The 16,178-nt window shown below is 43.6% G+C and overlaps 3 protein-coding genes across 13 annotated transcripts in view; all 3 read left to right on the top strand.

Annotated features, from left to right (window-relative positions):
• Positions 1–16,178, top strand: part of LOC6530503 (transient receptor potential cation channel trpm) — a 52,061-nt gene that overhangs the window by 6,544 nt on the left and 29,339 nt on the right. For 6 of the 11 annotated variants that reach the window (XM_039372420.2, XM_039372430.2, XM_039372424.2 and 3 more), the window contains exon 3: positions 14,682–14,816. In XM_039372420.2, the coding sequence (XP_039228354.1) occupies positions 14,736–14,816 (81 nt within the window). In that variant the 5' untranslated portion in view covers positions 14,682–14,735. Of the gene's footprint in view, positions 1–14,678; positions 14,817–15,311; positions 15,542–16,178 lie in introns of those variants that run through there. The other 5 variants (XM_015196439.3, XM_039372429.2, XM_039372425.2 and 2 more) reach the window with 1 other exon arrangement.
• On the top strand, positions 3,899–8,128 carry LOC122319558. Its single transcript, XM_043206965.1, has 5 exons — positions 3,899–4,273; positions 4,988–5,368; positions 5,420–6,113; positions 6,207–6,631; positions 7,676–8,128. Exons 1-5 carry the CDS (start codon positions 3,899–3,901, stop codon positions 8,126–8,128), a joined length of 2,328 nt encoding a protein of 775 aa, XP_043062900.1.
• On the top strand, positions 10,045–11,683 carry LOC6530505 (NADH dehydrogenase [ubiquinone] flavoprotein 1, mitochondrial). The gene has a single exon (XM_002091384.4). It carries the CDS (start codon positions 10,144–10,146, stop codon positions 11,587–11,589), a length of 1,446 nt encoding a protein of 481 aa, XP_002091420.1. The 5' UTR covers positions 10,045–10,143; the 3' UTR covers positions 11,590–11,683.

Below are 16,178 nucleotides of genomic sequence, written 5' to 3'. Positions count from 1 at the left end.
TACCCATCTTTGCCCACGATTTCAAAGTTATCCAAAGGAGGAGTGCTTACCCATTAGACACTGGTCATGTCACACGGATGGCATGCAGTGGTAACCCAAAACTTTCACCCAGAGTTACGTGCATAAGAAAGTGGAAAACTTATTTCCCACCACACGTCTGGGCTGGACGGCGAAAAGTGTTGACGTGCCATTGCAACGAATGGGACAGCTTTTTAAATTTATTTATGCACGTGACCCAGTGAAAAGGACGATCTGAAAACTGCTTGGCGATATTCAAACAAAGCTAAAACATAACGGAAAGCAAACCGGTCTGACCTTCAGGAAAAGTGGGAAAAATTTATATTATTCTACACTTGCATTGGGTTTGTCTAGTGAATAATAGTAAACTTGCAAATAGCTTAAGAGGACTTTTGAGTAGAGTTACAAAAAATGGCCATAATAATACTAACATTACAATGCAAGTTTATTTTCTTTCTTACAATACAAAATACCAAAATCGCAGGTAGTTTTAAAGAACATTTATGTGAGGTATGAATTGTCATCAATAAATGACTGCAAATTCACTCCTTTTGGTGCATAATAATAAAGTTATTATTCTGAAAATTGTTATGCTCACCTTAAATATTCAAATAGATCTTATTAAAGCCCACTTTCCGAGTCAAAGTCGGTAATTGAGTGTAATAAGTAGTGCATAGTTTTCTTCTTCATGGTCTGGCCATCAATGAAACCGGTCGTAAACTGGTCGCAAGTAGAATTCGGAAGTTGACACGCATTGTCGGAATTGGACATTTTTATAGCCGAGGCTATAGCAATAACTTGGTGGAATGAAATGAACTAGTGGAGCGCACTGGAACTCCATGACCGACTTAAAGAATTTGGTAGCTAACTGCTTTAAATTCGCGATAAAACCAAAACAGGACATACACTTTGTGTTTCTTTTTCGGATTGCATTTTCAAAGTTGGTTGGTTTTTGCCTTTTGTTGTTCTTGAAGTTTTGTTTCCTGACCTCGAAAAGTTGTACAACCTCAATTCCCTGTTTTTTTTTTTGGCGTTTTTCTGTGCATTATTACACATTTACTTGCATGTTTTCAGTTGGCCTGATTCCACGACTTTTGAAATTGTCTGCCCATGTTCATAGCTTTCAGCTGGGGTCGCCCGTTGCGTCGTATGCGTGACTTTTCATGGCACGTGATTAACTTGCAGGCGCTGACCCTTTACCCCTTATTTCAACCTACGCCATACATACATAAATGTTTGTGTGGGGTCAGCATGCAAATGACCATGGTCCACCGCGTGTTTGCATGTTATAAATACTTTCAGTTTTGTTTATGGTGTTCCGGCTCCTGGACATTTCGCCCCTCCCCTCCACTCACCCAATATGTGTGAGGTTGTGGTGCCTTTAAATGTGAATTTTACGGTTTTCACCTGCTTCTTTTCACTTGGCTACCAGGTACCTGTTGTTGCCCATAACTGAGATTGCTTCCACATTCTGCATGCTAAAGTTCAGCGTACTGCCCAAAAAAGTATGCTACGGAAAGTGCAACGCCTTTAACAAATTGTGAAGCGAGTGGAAAACTTTGAATTTAACTTTTGTGGGCCATGTTTTACATATCGTACAACAATATTTCCTGCAAATTTTTAGCTTATTAGAAATTTAAATTTAGAAAATACAATTCTCAGCAATTTAACACACTAAACTGTGCAATCTAACTGTTAGAAGAGCGACTTATTGATAGCGATATATTTCAATATGTTTATGTAATTTGATCTCTTGATTATCGTAAGAACCGTTCCTCATTTAAGCTGGAATAACATTCATAAAATACATATTTGAATTGCAAATTTCGTATCCTAAAGCCCCAAAATCTGAGTCTCAGTTCGAATCTCATATAATTAATTCATCCATCTATCTTAAACCGAAATACCAAATACCAATACCAATTCAACAGTTGGATGAACTGCGCAATCCCGTCCTCGATAATGAGTTGACGTTTTGTAGCAAAAACAAGCAGCCGCAGAGGAGCAGGCAACTGAAAAGCTGGCTGAAGACAAACCACAATTGTCTGAGGACGAAGGGATCCTGTGGGTCTGCAATTCGGGCGCGAGGGGCAACCAGGACATTAATGTGCAGCTGCGCCACTTGCAACTGCCACCGTGGGCTGTAAATTTGCTGGCATTGTCGACGACGCTTACAAATTGCCACCAGGAGCTCCATGTGTGCATGTAAATTAGCTTATTTAAAGTCAATGGCAGCGGCAGTGTCCTTGGGGCGTCTATTGATTGCTGTTTAGTTTAGTCTGCCAATATCGACTCGTTGGCACATGTGGTAAGTGTCAAATATGTGCTAAATTCATTTAGTTAGGAGTTCGCTAGTGGCATCACAGGAAGAGATTCTACATCTCCATCCAATGGTAAATAGTATACAAAATATGGAGCACCATTAGTCAATTAGTTCGATCTTTGATAAATTGTATAGGTTTATTATTTCCAATTTAATTGTCCTAGGTTTTGTACATGTTCATTGTACAAGTCGTTAAATGGTTGAATAATGGGCAAGGACAAAAAAGCACGGAGTCATGTGCGACTTTAAATTTTCGAAAGGAATGTGGTCAGTTGCAACCATTAAATACTCTATGTGGAACCTGAAATAGCCCAAGGACTGAATTACGACCTTTGACATGGACTGCCTTTATTGGCTTATTTAGTTGCTGCATAAATGTAAAGAAATGTATGAAAAACTAGTCTACTGATAGAACTTTAAAATTTACTAAAACAAATATTAACCAATCGTCGTATATCGTATATCGTCGACTGATTTTCAAAACCGGGTCAATAAATGAATTTTCGTTAAACGAATATCAATACATTTGGCTTATACGTCGTAATGTAACAGAATGTGTTCAACGCGTTATACAAAAGTCCCCAAATGGTGTACACAATGCATTTGTTAATGCAAACAAGGGAGTGAATTCCGCGATAGGATCTGTTCAGTTATTTGTGGCATGAAACTAAAACTGGAATGGCTACTCCATTAGAGCTAATCTCCGGTGTACGCCGCATGTTTACTTTTCGTGGCGCAGAGAAGTGCTGAACGACGGCTGTCCTGATTGTTTTTGGTCGGTGGGTTTGCGGTGTTCGGCTGACTGGTGTGAAAACAGCCACGAAATGGCCATAAAACATTACCAAGCTATAATAATAACGAAATCAACCAGAGCTGAGCAAACTGTGCTCATAAAACAAACACAAACATCTCCCACGTGTAACGAGCGGGTTGTTGTCAAGGATTAGTTTAAGCAAAACCCTATACTGTAATCGATAGCTAAGTTAAATTAAGATCGAGCTCGATAGAAGAATAAGAAGAAGAGATCAAAAAGGCACGCGTAAGGAAGCGCACGTAAAGTTTGTAGAAGAAAATCTCATGTAACAACTGTTACCCTCTAAAGCCAATAAAACCACTCCACCATTCGGAAAACTAGCCATCCTGTCATATTCTTACAGTTCAGAAGTGGGATAACTCGAGTTGGTAATGTGTAAGAGGCAGTAACAGTGTGAGACACGGAAAAGCAGAGGCAGCAGAAGAATCGTCGGCGTGGAAAGTTTGTAATGGGATAGGTGTTCCCAAAGGTCTAGAGGACAATAGATTACAAATAACGGATAAGGCATCCTTTTCTACGTGGCTGATGGATTTATAGCGGAGTGCCCAGGAATCTGTGTGAACTTGGAGGTGTACATGCAAAAGCTTGTGTGTATGTGTAGCGTTTGGTAAAATTCACAGAAGGTGAAATTCACGAGAATCGTGGTGAAATACCGATCACCCTTGCAGACGGGCATACAGCGGTGCTCGTGGTGAATTGTGGGTCGGCGTAAATAGGAGAGAAGCGATCATTTTTTCGAGAAGATGGTCAAGATAGCGGAACTCAAGGCAGACCAGTTGCGGTATCTGCTAAGAGAAAGGAATTTGGGAGTTTCAGGGTCCAGAGCAGAACTAGTGCAGAGACTAGTGGACCACGAAAATTCGGAAGAAGTAGATTTGGCACATGCAGTTGGAAATATGAGCCAACAAGAGGAAGCATTCACAGCACAGGCGGCTGCGATTTCTCAACTACAACAGCAGATGACGACGCTGACAAACATGATGGCGCAGTTTGTCAATAATATGCCAACAGCTAATCAGCAGCAGCAGCGGCAGCAACGGGAAGACGAAATTGACATAGATGATTTTATCAACCGTAACCCTGGAGACCAAGCGGCGATCAGCCATAGACAAGCGTCGGTAAAGGAAATCGCAAACACCTTACCAGATTATGACCCCGGAGATGACAATTCGATCTCAGTCAATCAATTCATCGATCGTGTCAACAAAGTGGTAGATGCGTATCATTGGGATGAAAAATTTGTACTTCTAGCCATTTACACAAAGCTGAAGGGTCCCGCCAAAATGTGGCTCGATTCTTCGCAGATATTACACACAACATGGAACAGTTTTGCAGCGGCAATCCGAGAAGAATTCGGATCAGAGCCCGACGAGGCTGAAATTCACTTCAACATGGCAAATGCAACCAGACGATCGAAGGAAACCGTAAAGGAGTATTGTTTCCGTATGTCAGCACTTGGAGTTCGATTTAAGCTTAGTGAAGCAGCCGTCATCCGATATGTTAGAGCGGGTCTACAGCACAGAGAGTTGCAGAACAGTATTGCAGCCATTCATTTTTCGTCAATGAAGGAGTTTCGCGACGCTACCGAGGCATACTTTATAAATCGAGGGAGGCCCAATCTAAATAAGAAAGAGTTCTTACCCAAATCCAGTACTTTTGAGGTAAAGCAGGAAAATGAGATGAAGCAATCAAAGCCAAGAGAAGCTAGAGCATGCTTCAATTGCGGAGATGTCGGACATTTTGCTAATTCATGCCCAAAAGAGAGGAGAAACACGCGTTGCTCCAAATGCAATAAGTTTCATGCCACCGATGTGATTTGCCAAGCCGCACAGGTGATGCGTTTGGGTGCATCCAATCAGGACAAGCTGTTCACTCGTTTAATCCACATCAACGAGAAAGGCTATAACGCTTTCATTGATACTGGAAGCCAAGCCAGTATTATTCGCAAATCCATAGCGGACGAGATCGGCGCAGATCGACAGGAGTGCTTCATGAAAATTGTGGGCATATGTGGAGGTTCACGTATCCTTACCGAAGCTTTGGTACTAGATATCAAAATTGCTGGAAAAATCGTGACAGCCAAATTTTACATCGCCGAAGACAATATGTTGCAGGAGGACTTGTTGTTGGGACAAGATGTCATCACATGCGCTGAATTGTTGTGGAAATTCGAGCCAACCGAGATTGAACTCAAGAGAGCAGTTCATCAGCCGGTAACAAGTTCAACCGAGACTATTTTTAAAAACCTTCTTGTTAATTTTCAGAAAGAAGCGGAACGAATCAAAGTATGCAGCTTGCTCGAGAAGTTTGCAAACGTCTTTTCCACAGGCTTAGAAGGCATAGGCAAAACCAACGTTGTCCAGGCAAAAATTGATGTTGAGGGTGGCCAAGTAGTCTCTCAAGCGCCATACCGAGTGTCCGAGCCAAAGAAGGAAGTTGTCGCCAAGATGGTCGACGAACTATTAGAGCGAGATATCATTACTCCATCAACGTCAGAGTACGCCAGCCCAGTGGTGCTCATCAAGAAGCCGAACGGTAGTGACCGTCTCTGCATCGATTACCGCCGCCTGAACAAGCTGATCAGAAAGGAAAATTTCCCCGTACCGAATATTGAGGAAAGGTTGCAGGAAGCGAAGCGTTTCGTATATTTTTCGTCACTCGACCTGAATAGCGGATACTATCAGATCGAAATGGAACCAGAGAGTAGGAAGTTCACGGCATTCATCACAACGGATGGACTATTTGAGTTTAAACGTCTTCCTTTTGGGCTAAAGAACGCACCTGCTGCATTCAACAGACTCATGGCAGAGTTACAGAAACGAGTGAAGAAAGGCGACATGATTCATTACATGGACGATATCCTCATTGGCAGTCAAACTTTTGATGAGATGTACGAAAAACTAGAGAGAGTTTTACAAGTATTGCGAGAGTGCGGATTGACGTTAAATCTAGGCAAGTGTGAGTTGTACAAGCAGTCAATCACATTTTTAGGTCATCAAATACACCCTGATGGAATCAGCCCCGGAGAAGTTAAAACTAATGCCATTGCAGACTTCGAAAAGCCAAACAATATCACCGAAGTGCGACAGTTTTTGGGTCTCACTGGATACTTCCGGAAATTCGTACCTGGATATGCAATAATATCAGAGCCATTGCGAATCCTTTTGCGCAAAGACCAAAAGTTCAAATGGGAGCAGCCACAAGACGATGCTTTTGAGAAATTGAAGATATCCCTCACGTCAAAACCTGTTGTAACTAGCTACCGCATAGATGCTGAACATGAAGTACATACAGATGCAAGTGCCATTGGATTAGCTGGAGTTCTGATGCAAAAAGATGACGATCAATTAAAGCCCATCGCATATTATTCTCGATCCACGTCCAAGCCAGAGAAAAACTACCACAGTTACGAGCTAGAAGCCTTAGCCGTCGTCGAGTCGTTGGAACGATTTAAATACTACATTTATGGAAAAATGGTAAAGGTTATTACTGATTGCAACGCTTTAAAAACATCAATGGAAAAACGAGAGTTGATCCCGCGAATTGCAAGATGGTGGTTGCGAATACAAGAGTTCGACATCGATATTATCCATAGAGCAGGAACTCAGATGTGCCACGTTGACGCATTAAGTAGAGCGCCAGTTGAAAAATCGCATGAGATGGAGACAGCATCCCTGAAGATCTCAAAAACAATCATAGATGAAGCTGACTGGTTATTTACAATACAACTACAAGACGAGAAAATCCAGAAAATAGTTGCTGATATGAAAGCCGAGAAGAAATCTGAAAATGACGAGTATGTAATCGAGCAAGATCGCCTGTTTCGCAAATATGACGGCAAGATGCTTTGGGTTGTGCCGAAGCAGTTGAGATTCCATATCCTCCATGAATGCCACGACAAAGCCGGACACATGAGCACAGATAAAACCATCAGTCGGATTTTGAATCTGTTTTGGTTTCCCCGAATGCGTAATTTTGTAAAAAGCTATATCAAGTCCTGTGTCGGCTGCGCAATGTATAAAATACCAGGTGGACGCCAGGAAGGTCAGTACCACTACGATGACATCAAGCCGATTCCATTTTCCACCGTTCACATGGATCACCTGGGACCGTTTCCGAAGAGTTCAAAACGAAATGAACATATTTTAGTCCTTGTCGACGCTTTCACCAAGTTCACCATCGTTAGAGCAGTAAAAAGTACAGCAACAAAACACGTCCTAGATGCCCTACAAGAAGTCACCAGCTACGTGGGAATGCCAGATAGAATTGTAACCGATCGAGGTACCGCATTCACGTCCAAAGATTTTGAGAAATATTGCAAGTCGAACAATGTAAAGCATATACTCAACGCCGTGAGAACACCAAGAGCCAACGGTCATGCAGAAAGGACAAATCGAATTATTATGTCAATGCTTTTGCCTTCAAATGAAAACGAGAAACGTTGGGACGAAATGCTGCGATCAATCCAGTGGAGCATTAATACCATGGTAAATAGCACTACTAAATGTTCCCCATTCCAGCTTCTATATGGTTATGAGCCCCGAGATGTCCTTAAAAACACGCTGACAAGTGTGATCCAGAATCAAGACCAAGGAATGATGACTGATGCCGAATTAGAGAAGCTCCGAGCTGACGCTGCGAACACTATCAACGACCACAGAGCAGTTGCCAAGAAGAGATACGACGCCGCCCATTCCAAGCCAACTGTCTATAGCCCTGGAGACATTATTTTGGTTGAGAACGAGCCTTTTAGCACAGGCACGTCGCGCAAACTAGAGCCGCGATACAAAGGTCCTTTTATTGTGTCGAAAGTGCTGCCCAACGACCGATATCTTGTTGAAGATCTGCCACATGCCCAACGAAAGCAGAGACATTATAAGTCAGTGTATTCATCAGACAAGATGAAGCGCTGGTGCGAAATCCCCCCCGATGAGCCAGATGAAGACGACGAAGAGGAAGACGACACAAATTAATAATCACGCGAGGACGCCGTGATCGTCAGGAGAGGCCGAATGTAACGAGCGGGTTGTTGTCAAGGATTAGTTTAAGCAAAACCCTATACTGTAATCGATAGCTAAGTTAAATTAAGATCGAGCTCGATAGAAGAATAAGAAGAAGAGATCAAAAAGGCACGCGTAAGGAAGCGCACGTAAAGTTTGTAGAAGAAAATCTCATGTAACAACTGTTACCCTCTAAAGCCAATAAAACCACTCCACCATTCGGAAAACTAGCCATCCTGTCATATTCTTACACACGTGGAAAGGAACAACTCGACTATTCGTGGGCGATTGCAGTTTACCTTTTGGCATCAGCGTCGAGAGGGCAAACACTTAAAAAAATCTCTACTGCTATGAGACCAAATAAAAACAAGAGAGAACGCTATAGTCGAGTTCCCCGACTATCTGATACCCGTTACTCAGCTAGTGGAAGTGCGAAGGATTGTCTTCAACTCTGACAGTTTTTGGCGGTTTGTGGGCGTTAGAGTGGGCGTGGCAAAATGAATTTACAAACTTGCACTGCTTCTATGTCTCTGGAGTCTGTATGCCTAATCTTAACTTTCTAGCTTTTGTAGTTCCTGAGATCTCGACGTTCATACGGACGGACAGACGGACGGACAGACGGACAGACGGACGGACAGACGGACGGACAGACGGACGGACAGACGGACGGACAGACGGACGGACTGACGGACATGGCCAGATCGACTCGGCTATTGATCCTGATCAAGAATATATATACTTTATATGGTCGGAAACGCTTCCTTCTGCCTGTTACATACTTTTCAACGAATCTAGTATACCCTTTTACTCTACGAGTAACGGGTATAACAACGACTGTCTCCTTAGAAGTTGAAATATATATTTGGAGAGTGTAATGTCCCCTAAATAAGACACAAACTGTTGGCCAAATTTGTCTCTTGGCTCAGCCAACCCGTTTGGCATTCCTTCGTAGTCCTAAGTCAACAGTCCCCCCAATTAAGTGCGTGATTTGTGGATTGTTGTGCACCGTGCTCGAAAGCTCTTAATGCAGCTGGATTGCATCTTGGGATGCTCCACAGGATGCCACATGGCGCCGATTAGTGTATGCTAATGAGTTCGCCGCGAGCCAAACTCCACTTTGTCGCTAATGTCGCAGGCAACTCATTTGGGTGCGAGTACCATTTCATTCCGGCACACAAAGCCCGCTAATTGAATCCCTCTCAGGGTGCTCAGGTACCAGAATCTTATCTCCAGTTCATCTGGTTTCGGGATGCCTTTTGTTGCCTGTCATTAAAGGCGAATCGCTATCGGATGGTTGCATAAATTGAAAGGACCTGTCTGCGCCACAGCTTCTACTGCTGCTGCTACTGCTTCTCGATTCATAGAAAATTACGTATACGCATTCGCACATGTCCTTGCCCTGGGAAAAACTGCCTCACATCTGGCGTGTGAGTGTGGGTATGGGCGTGGATGTGGAGGCGAATGTGAGTATAGATGTGGGTTTGTGCTGCCGGTATACTCCTAAATTTATTGCTGCTGTTGGTGCTCCCATTGTCGTTATGGCAGCATTTGTTGCGCTACTTTCAGTCTTCCAATTTGTCGTCGACCAACTTTGGCCCGATATACATACTACTACATGTTTACTTTGCTGCCCGTCTTTGCCTATGATTTTTGGGCCAGGAAACTCGTTTAAAAAGGATTTCGGCCCAAATGCTGTTTAGATCTGGCCTTCAATTTCTAATTTGAGCCCAAATTTGAATAAAATGAACATGGCTCAAACAACCCGCAGCGTACATTTTTCAGATAGACCGACTGACATATTTAAATTTTGCAAAATGGACAGCTGACTTAGACATATTGATAATAAATCGATTAGGTATCAGATATATAAAGGAGTTAAATGATTTGAAAACTTCAATTATTTTACATTCCTTGACAACACTGCCAGTCCAGATTGTGGTTTTCAAAAGGCATTTATACACAGAAAGTCTATTTTTCAAGAAGCCAACATGTTGCGCCGGATGCTCAAAAACTATTTTCCGTATGTTTGGGAACAGCAAGTGCGTCTGGTCCAAACCGCCAAGAAAGCGGGTGGTAGCAAAAAGCTGGGTCCCGATAGACCTCCCATTACCGCTGCACCCAAGGGATATGAGCCCAATTGTAAGACCAAATTTGGCCCACTGAATGATTGTGATCGCGTGTTCCAGAATCTGTATGGACGCCACGACTGGCGGTTGCAGGGAGCCTGTCAACGTGGCGATTGGCATCGCACCGCTGATCTGCTGGAGCAGGGTCCCGAATGGATCATGGAGCAGATAGGCAAGAGTGGACTGCGCGGACGGGGAGGTGCCGGCTTCTATGCCGGACTGAAGTGGGAGTTCCTTCGACAGACCAAGTCCGCGAAGGTGCCCAAAATGGTCATCGTGAACTGTGCAGAAGGTGAGCCGGGCACCTGCAAGGACCGGGATATCCTGCGGCATGAACCGCACAAACTGATTGAGGGCATACTCCTGGTAGGCGTGGCCATGGGATGCGGTAGAGCCATTGTGTACATCAGGAATCGGTTCTACAACGAGGCCTGCAACCTGCACTTCGCCTTGGCGGAGGCCTATCATCATGGCTTGTTGGGGGACAGTGTCTGTGGCACGGGCATCAAGTTCGATGTGATGGTCCAGCGCGGAGATCGGTATCTATGTGGCGAGGAGACCGCCATGATCAACTGTTTGATGGGTAAACTGGGAAGACCACGGCGGCGTCCGCCCTTCCTCACTGAAAAGGGCTACTTCGAGCATCCATGTTTGGTGATCAATGCTGAGTCCATTGCCGTGGTGCCCACCATTCTGCGAAGGGGTTCCCAGTGGTGGGCAGGATTGGGTCGCAGTTACAACACGGGAACCAAACTCTATTGCATCAGCGGTCAGGTGAATAACCCCTGCACTGTGGAGGAAGAAATGTCTATTCCCCTGAAGGATCTGATAGAAAGGCATGCTGGTGGCGTAAAAGGTGGCTGGGACAATCTGGCGGCAGTATTCCCAGGTGGCTTGTCCACGCCACTATTGGATCCACCCACAGCCGGCAAGGTTCTCATGGATTTCGATAGTTTGCAGGATGCAGGCAGCGGTTTCGGCTGTGGAGCGGTTATTGTGATGACCAAGGACTGTGATCCGCTGGCAGTAATGCTGCGATCAATTCAGTTCTTCGAGAAGCACACTTGCAAACAGTGCTCCTATTGCCGGGATGGTGCCATATGGCTGCCGGAGATGTTCGCCCGCTTTGTCAAGGGCCAGACACATCCCCACGAAATCGATTGGACGCTGGTCATCGCCGACAAGATGAGGAACAGCAAGCCCATCTGTGCACTGGCTTATAGCCAAGTCGGCGTGGCCGAGAGTTTGGTGCGAATGTTTAGCCGGCAGATCGAGGAAAGGCTATTAAAATATGCCAAGGCATCTTGAAGCAGTGGAAATTTGTATATATATTTGTCGATTTTAGGATTATTGAAATAAATTCTTAATATTTTGAAATTGCTAAGCTAATCTAGAATGAAAACGGTCCTTTCTGCTTTTTAATAACTTTATAAAAAATGTGTCAATTTATACAATTATTTATAGACAGCCACAGCATAAAAGCCAAAAAGATTTCTGTGCACATTTAATATTAGTCAGTTGAACAATTGAAATGATAAATGGTTTTTTGAGCTTTAGCGTTATATGTTCTTTTGGCTTGCGCTGTAAAACCCAGTTTAAATATAAGCATTTAAACAGCTGTTGCGAATGCAAAAGGCCTCAAAGTCCTTTCGTCCAACAGCAGATAGAGATTTAATTAAGATGAATGGGTCGTAAGAAGCTCTGGCTAATGTGGTCAAAAAGAAATAAATCTCTGGCTATTTTCAATGGCCAGCATTTGGAATATGCTACGGCTGGGTCCTCGCAACAAATCATTGATGGCACACGGCGAATGATGACAGTTTAAACGACTATTCAATCGGAACTACTCGTTAGTTAGCTGTTTGCTCTTGGATTTCAGTTTGCGGCTGATGAGATCCATTATGTTGGTGATGACCTAGCAACGAGAAAAAAAAGAAGAAAATCCCTGGGAAATGGGGAAAATTCGTGGAACATGAAAGGCATGTGAGAGGAGAGCGTGTGCTGGTGGTGTTGGGTCAAAGTGGCAGAGGACACAATGTTGACATAAACAAACACCAGGGCATTTGTCTGCGCTTGAATGATTGCAGAGACAACAGAGGCAAACACACAAAGATTTAACCCAACACGGTGCACTGTCCTTGGTCTCCTTAATCGTGTTTGTGGGTCAGCTTACCCTTGCCATTATCCTTTCTCCAATAATCAGGGCTCGACATATACACTCACACTCAAACTGCTGGCTAGCTGCTCTTGGCCCCGCTAATTTGTTTGGCTCGGACATCGCTCGAGTAAGTGCCACACTTGCCGAGCAGCGAAAGTGTTATTTCTTTCTGTTTGAGCTGGCACATTCTGGGTTCATTTCTCATCGCCGGAGGCAGCAGCCTGCGTCACTCTTATCTCAATTAGAGAGCCATTCATTCAGGCACTCCTGCCACTTGTCGACAGTGTCCGCAGAGGTGGCTCAAACCCCAGTTGGCCATGACTGATAGCCATAAAATTAACACTTACGGTCGGCTTAGGGTTACACTTTTACGAGCATATGCCAAAACTAACTAAACCAAACAAATAATTTTATCGTAATATTATTAGTAGACTTCTGTATAATTAAGAGTTTAATTTTTTTCAATAACCAACGAATGAAGAATTGTAATAATCCTAATAGGATTAGAGCCATCAAAAGCGATTCAAGAAGAAACCTTTTTAATTACACTGCCTTTCATTTGGTTCGCCCAAAAGTCATTTTGGCGGAAATCCATATGTGTTTTTTTTTCCTAAAAAAAAAAACGGGAAAGCAAGTTAAGAGGCTCAGATTATAAAACAACGGAGGAGAACAACAGAATGTTCCACATCACAATAGCCCAGGGATGGGGGCACTGCGCACATGGCGAGGCACATGGCTTGGCACATGGCTCCTGTTCCTGTTCTGGTTCACCCGAAGGCAGGTTCTTTCATCCTTGTCTCCTTGCCGTCGCAATCATTTGCGCGTCAGTGGGGGAAAATCTTTAAACAGTGACGCAAATGCGGGCTGGCGTATAAATTTCACACCCAGCACCCACTCGTCGGACTTGGCAGACTGATTGTGGCACTCAAGTAGAGTCCTCAAGTGGTGGGCACCATCACACCACACCACATTACGAATGAAAACCGCTGGAAACTTGCCAGTGCGCTCAAGTTTGTTGCAAGTAGTTGCGGTCCTTAGTACGCGATTGATATGGACTCAAGTCCTGCTGCAGGTTAATCACATTGCCATAGAGTTTGCTGCCTTTCAGCGAACAAGAAGTTCAAGCATCCCGAATAATTCGAAACAAACACGCATACATTGCCTGCCAGGCAATTGCTTATTAAAGTCCAATTATAAGTTTGAGCAATCATTTGGGGGAATGACTGCAGGAGCGACGTGTCCTTGGTACTTGGCTAAAATGTCTTTTGTTCGTGCATAAATTTAATGGCGCGTTATCTCAACTGTGTGCCTAACTGACTGCACAAAAGTTAATCACATGTGGGTGGAAATCGTATTTAGATATTGATTTTGTCGTCTACTAGCTTTTTTTCCCCGTGAAGTGCTCACCGCATACGAGGCTATGAATTCCGCCCATCCGACGCTGGAGCGGATTATAATGCTCCAGCATAATCTCGAATGAAAGCGAATGTCTTGAATTCCGCAAATTAGGAGCACGCGGCCTAGGACTTTTTCTTGGGTTTCACTTTCGCCGCCTTTCTCGCTTTTCTCGCTTTTCCCGCTTTTCTCGGTCTGTCGGGGTGCTCGTGTTATGGCACTTGATTCATGCTTAGCCGGGAATACTTGGCATAACTTTTGCTGTTTCCAGCGCTTATTTTATTTCACTTTCTGGCCGGCCCACTCACGTCCTGTCCAGAACTTTGGCTGCTTTGGCGTTCTGCCCAGATCGCATTACTGTAATGAAGCAGGGCTCAAAGCTCTTCGTCCTGTCACTGGAGACGGAATACGGAATACGGATACGCAGACGGATTCGCAGTCGGAGTCTGGTGAGCCATGTGTCGCCACCCACGCACTGAAAGGTCATGGGGGATTTGCTCATTCAAATAAGAAAGGAAACCCTTCCAGCTGAAAGGACAAAAAATACTGTGCCAAGTTGAAAATATTGAATTATTCTAAAAATGCCCCATTTTCTATTGCGATTCATATTTGCCTGGCTTGGATAAACTTTTGTTGTACGTTTCACGAAAGTAACACTTTTGGCTTTTGAGTATTATAACCACTGTGTGGTACAGTAATAACATGTACAAAGTGCAATTAAAAAAGCCACCACTTATAATAAACGGTTGCCAACACTTTAACTACGAAGCAGAAAAGCTCTATCCTTTTAAGCATTGCATATGGATTTGAAACTTGATTTAGTAATAATGAATTCAACTCTTTCCAGGCCAACGTCAACTATTCCGCCCCGCTCCGTCGCCTTCGTCACCTCGAGCCACACATGTTGGGTAAATTCACATCGAACCATGTCCAGGTCTACCACCAGTACTCGCGACCTGTGCCCGTAAAGAAGCCCGTCAAGGTTAGTGAAACTACCCGAGGAATTCGAAACTGAGAACTCAGAACTCGGATCTTCGTTTGTTTTCGTTTTCTCGTCCTGTTTCCTTAAGCAAACACAATTAGCATGCATTAACAGAAAACCCTTTCATTGGCATTCCTTCAAGAGATTCATAATTGGGTGCAAGGTGAATGGGGAAAATTCCGTTGTATTTATTTTGTTTTTGAATTTTGTATGTCCTGGCTTTCGTTTTTCATTTGTTTGTGCCGTTTTTTTATTTACCCACTGCCGGCGCACAAAAGCGGGCTTATTTTTATTGCAATTTTTTCTCGAGTGTTGGTGAGTGCTTCACACTGTATACTGGATACTGGATACATTCAGCATGACACGTGACAAATCCCCCCTAGAACCGACGCACAGCACAAATATCCTACTGCATGCCTGCACGCCAAAGACAAAGCGAGACTAGCGAAACCATAAATAATTGATATTTCATAATTGTTTTTCTTAACCCTGCAGGCCAAGAAGCCTCACTCGCAGGCGGAAATCAATTGAAGCGGATACCAACACCCACCGTCGTCCATAGTCCGCCGTCCACCGTCAACCACCCACCACCCACCGTCGTTCATAGTCCACCACCCACTTTCCCACACCCGTTTTCAGTTGTTTATGTGTGCGTGTGCGTGCGTCCACTGTGGACGATGTTGAAACAGAAGCGTTTGGCGAAGCAGAAACCCAAAGCGAAACCGGTAAGCAAAAACGTCGAACTGGCCCAGATCGAGAATATATATATCTTCTCCCCTCCTAAACGCCTATCTCTTCAGGTGCTTTTAATTTGATCTATATATATTTGATATTTCACCCATCCAATACGATACGTTCCTCTGCTCTTTGCTCTATAATTGCTATTTGACTGACTGCCAAACTGCTTTGTTGTGGAAAACTGAACTATCTCGCTCTATATAATTATCTCTTCAGTTTTCCCCCCTTTCAAATGGCCTTGTTGGAAACTGTCTAGCGTAGTTTGTAGCCAAACTATTTCGAGTTCTTGTTCGTAGTTTTCTTATTGAACTTTTTTGTAGTCATTAGTTGGCCCAACTTTTTGGCCATTTTAAGCATTATTGAAAATGTATTTTAAGTAGCTTGCTTCTTCACCTAGACATTGGCTTACTTAATTAGGTCTGTTCCAGTTTTCACTTTTGCCAACATTTTGCAAAAGTGAAGTTTATTAGGATTCATTACATTGCTCTCGATTGTCTATTAGAGGTAATATAGTTTTCGGCTATTAAGTAACTATAATTAAAGTTATCGGAATGCTGATTATAAATAAATTTTATTTTATGTTTTGTAGTGAACTAGTAAAGTACGTATTTCAAATACAGCTTT

This window comes from Drosophila yakuba, chromosome 2R (assembly GCF_016746365.2).
Source record: "Drosophila yakuba strain Tai18E2 chromosome 2R, Prin_Dyak_Tai18E2_2.1, whole genome shotgun sequence".
Classification (NCBI taxonomy): Eukaryota; Metazoa; Arthropoda; class Insecta; order Diptera; family Drosophilidae; genus Drosophila; species Drosophila yakuba.
This window is presented reverse-complemented; position numbering and strand designations above follow the sequence as displayed.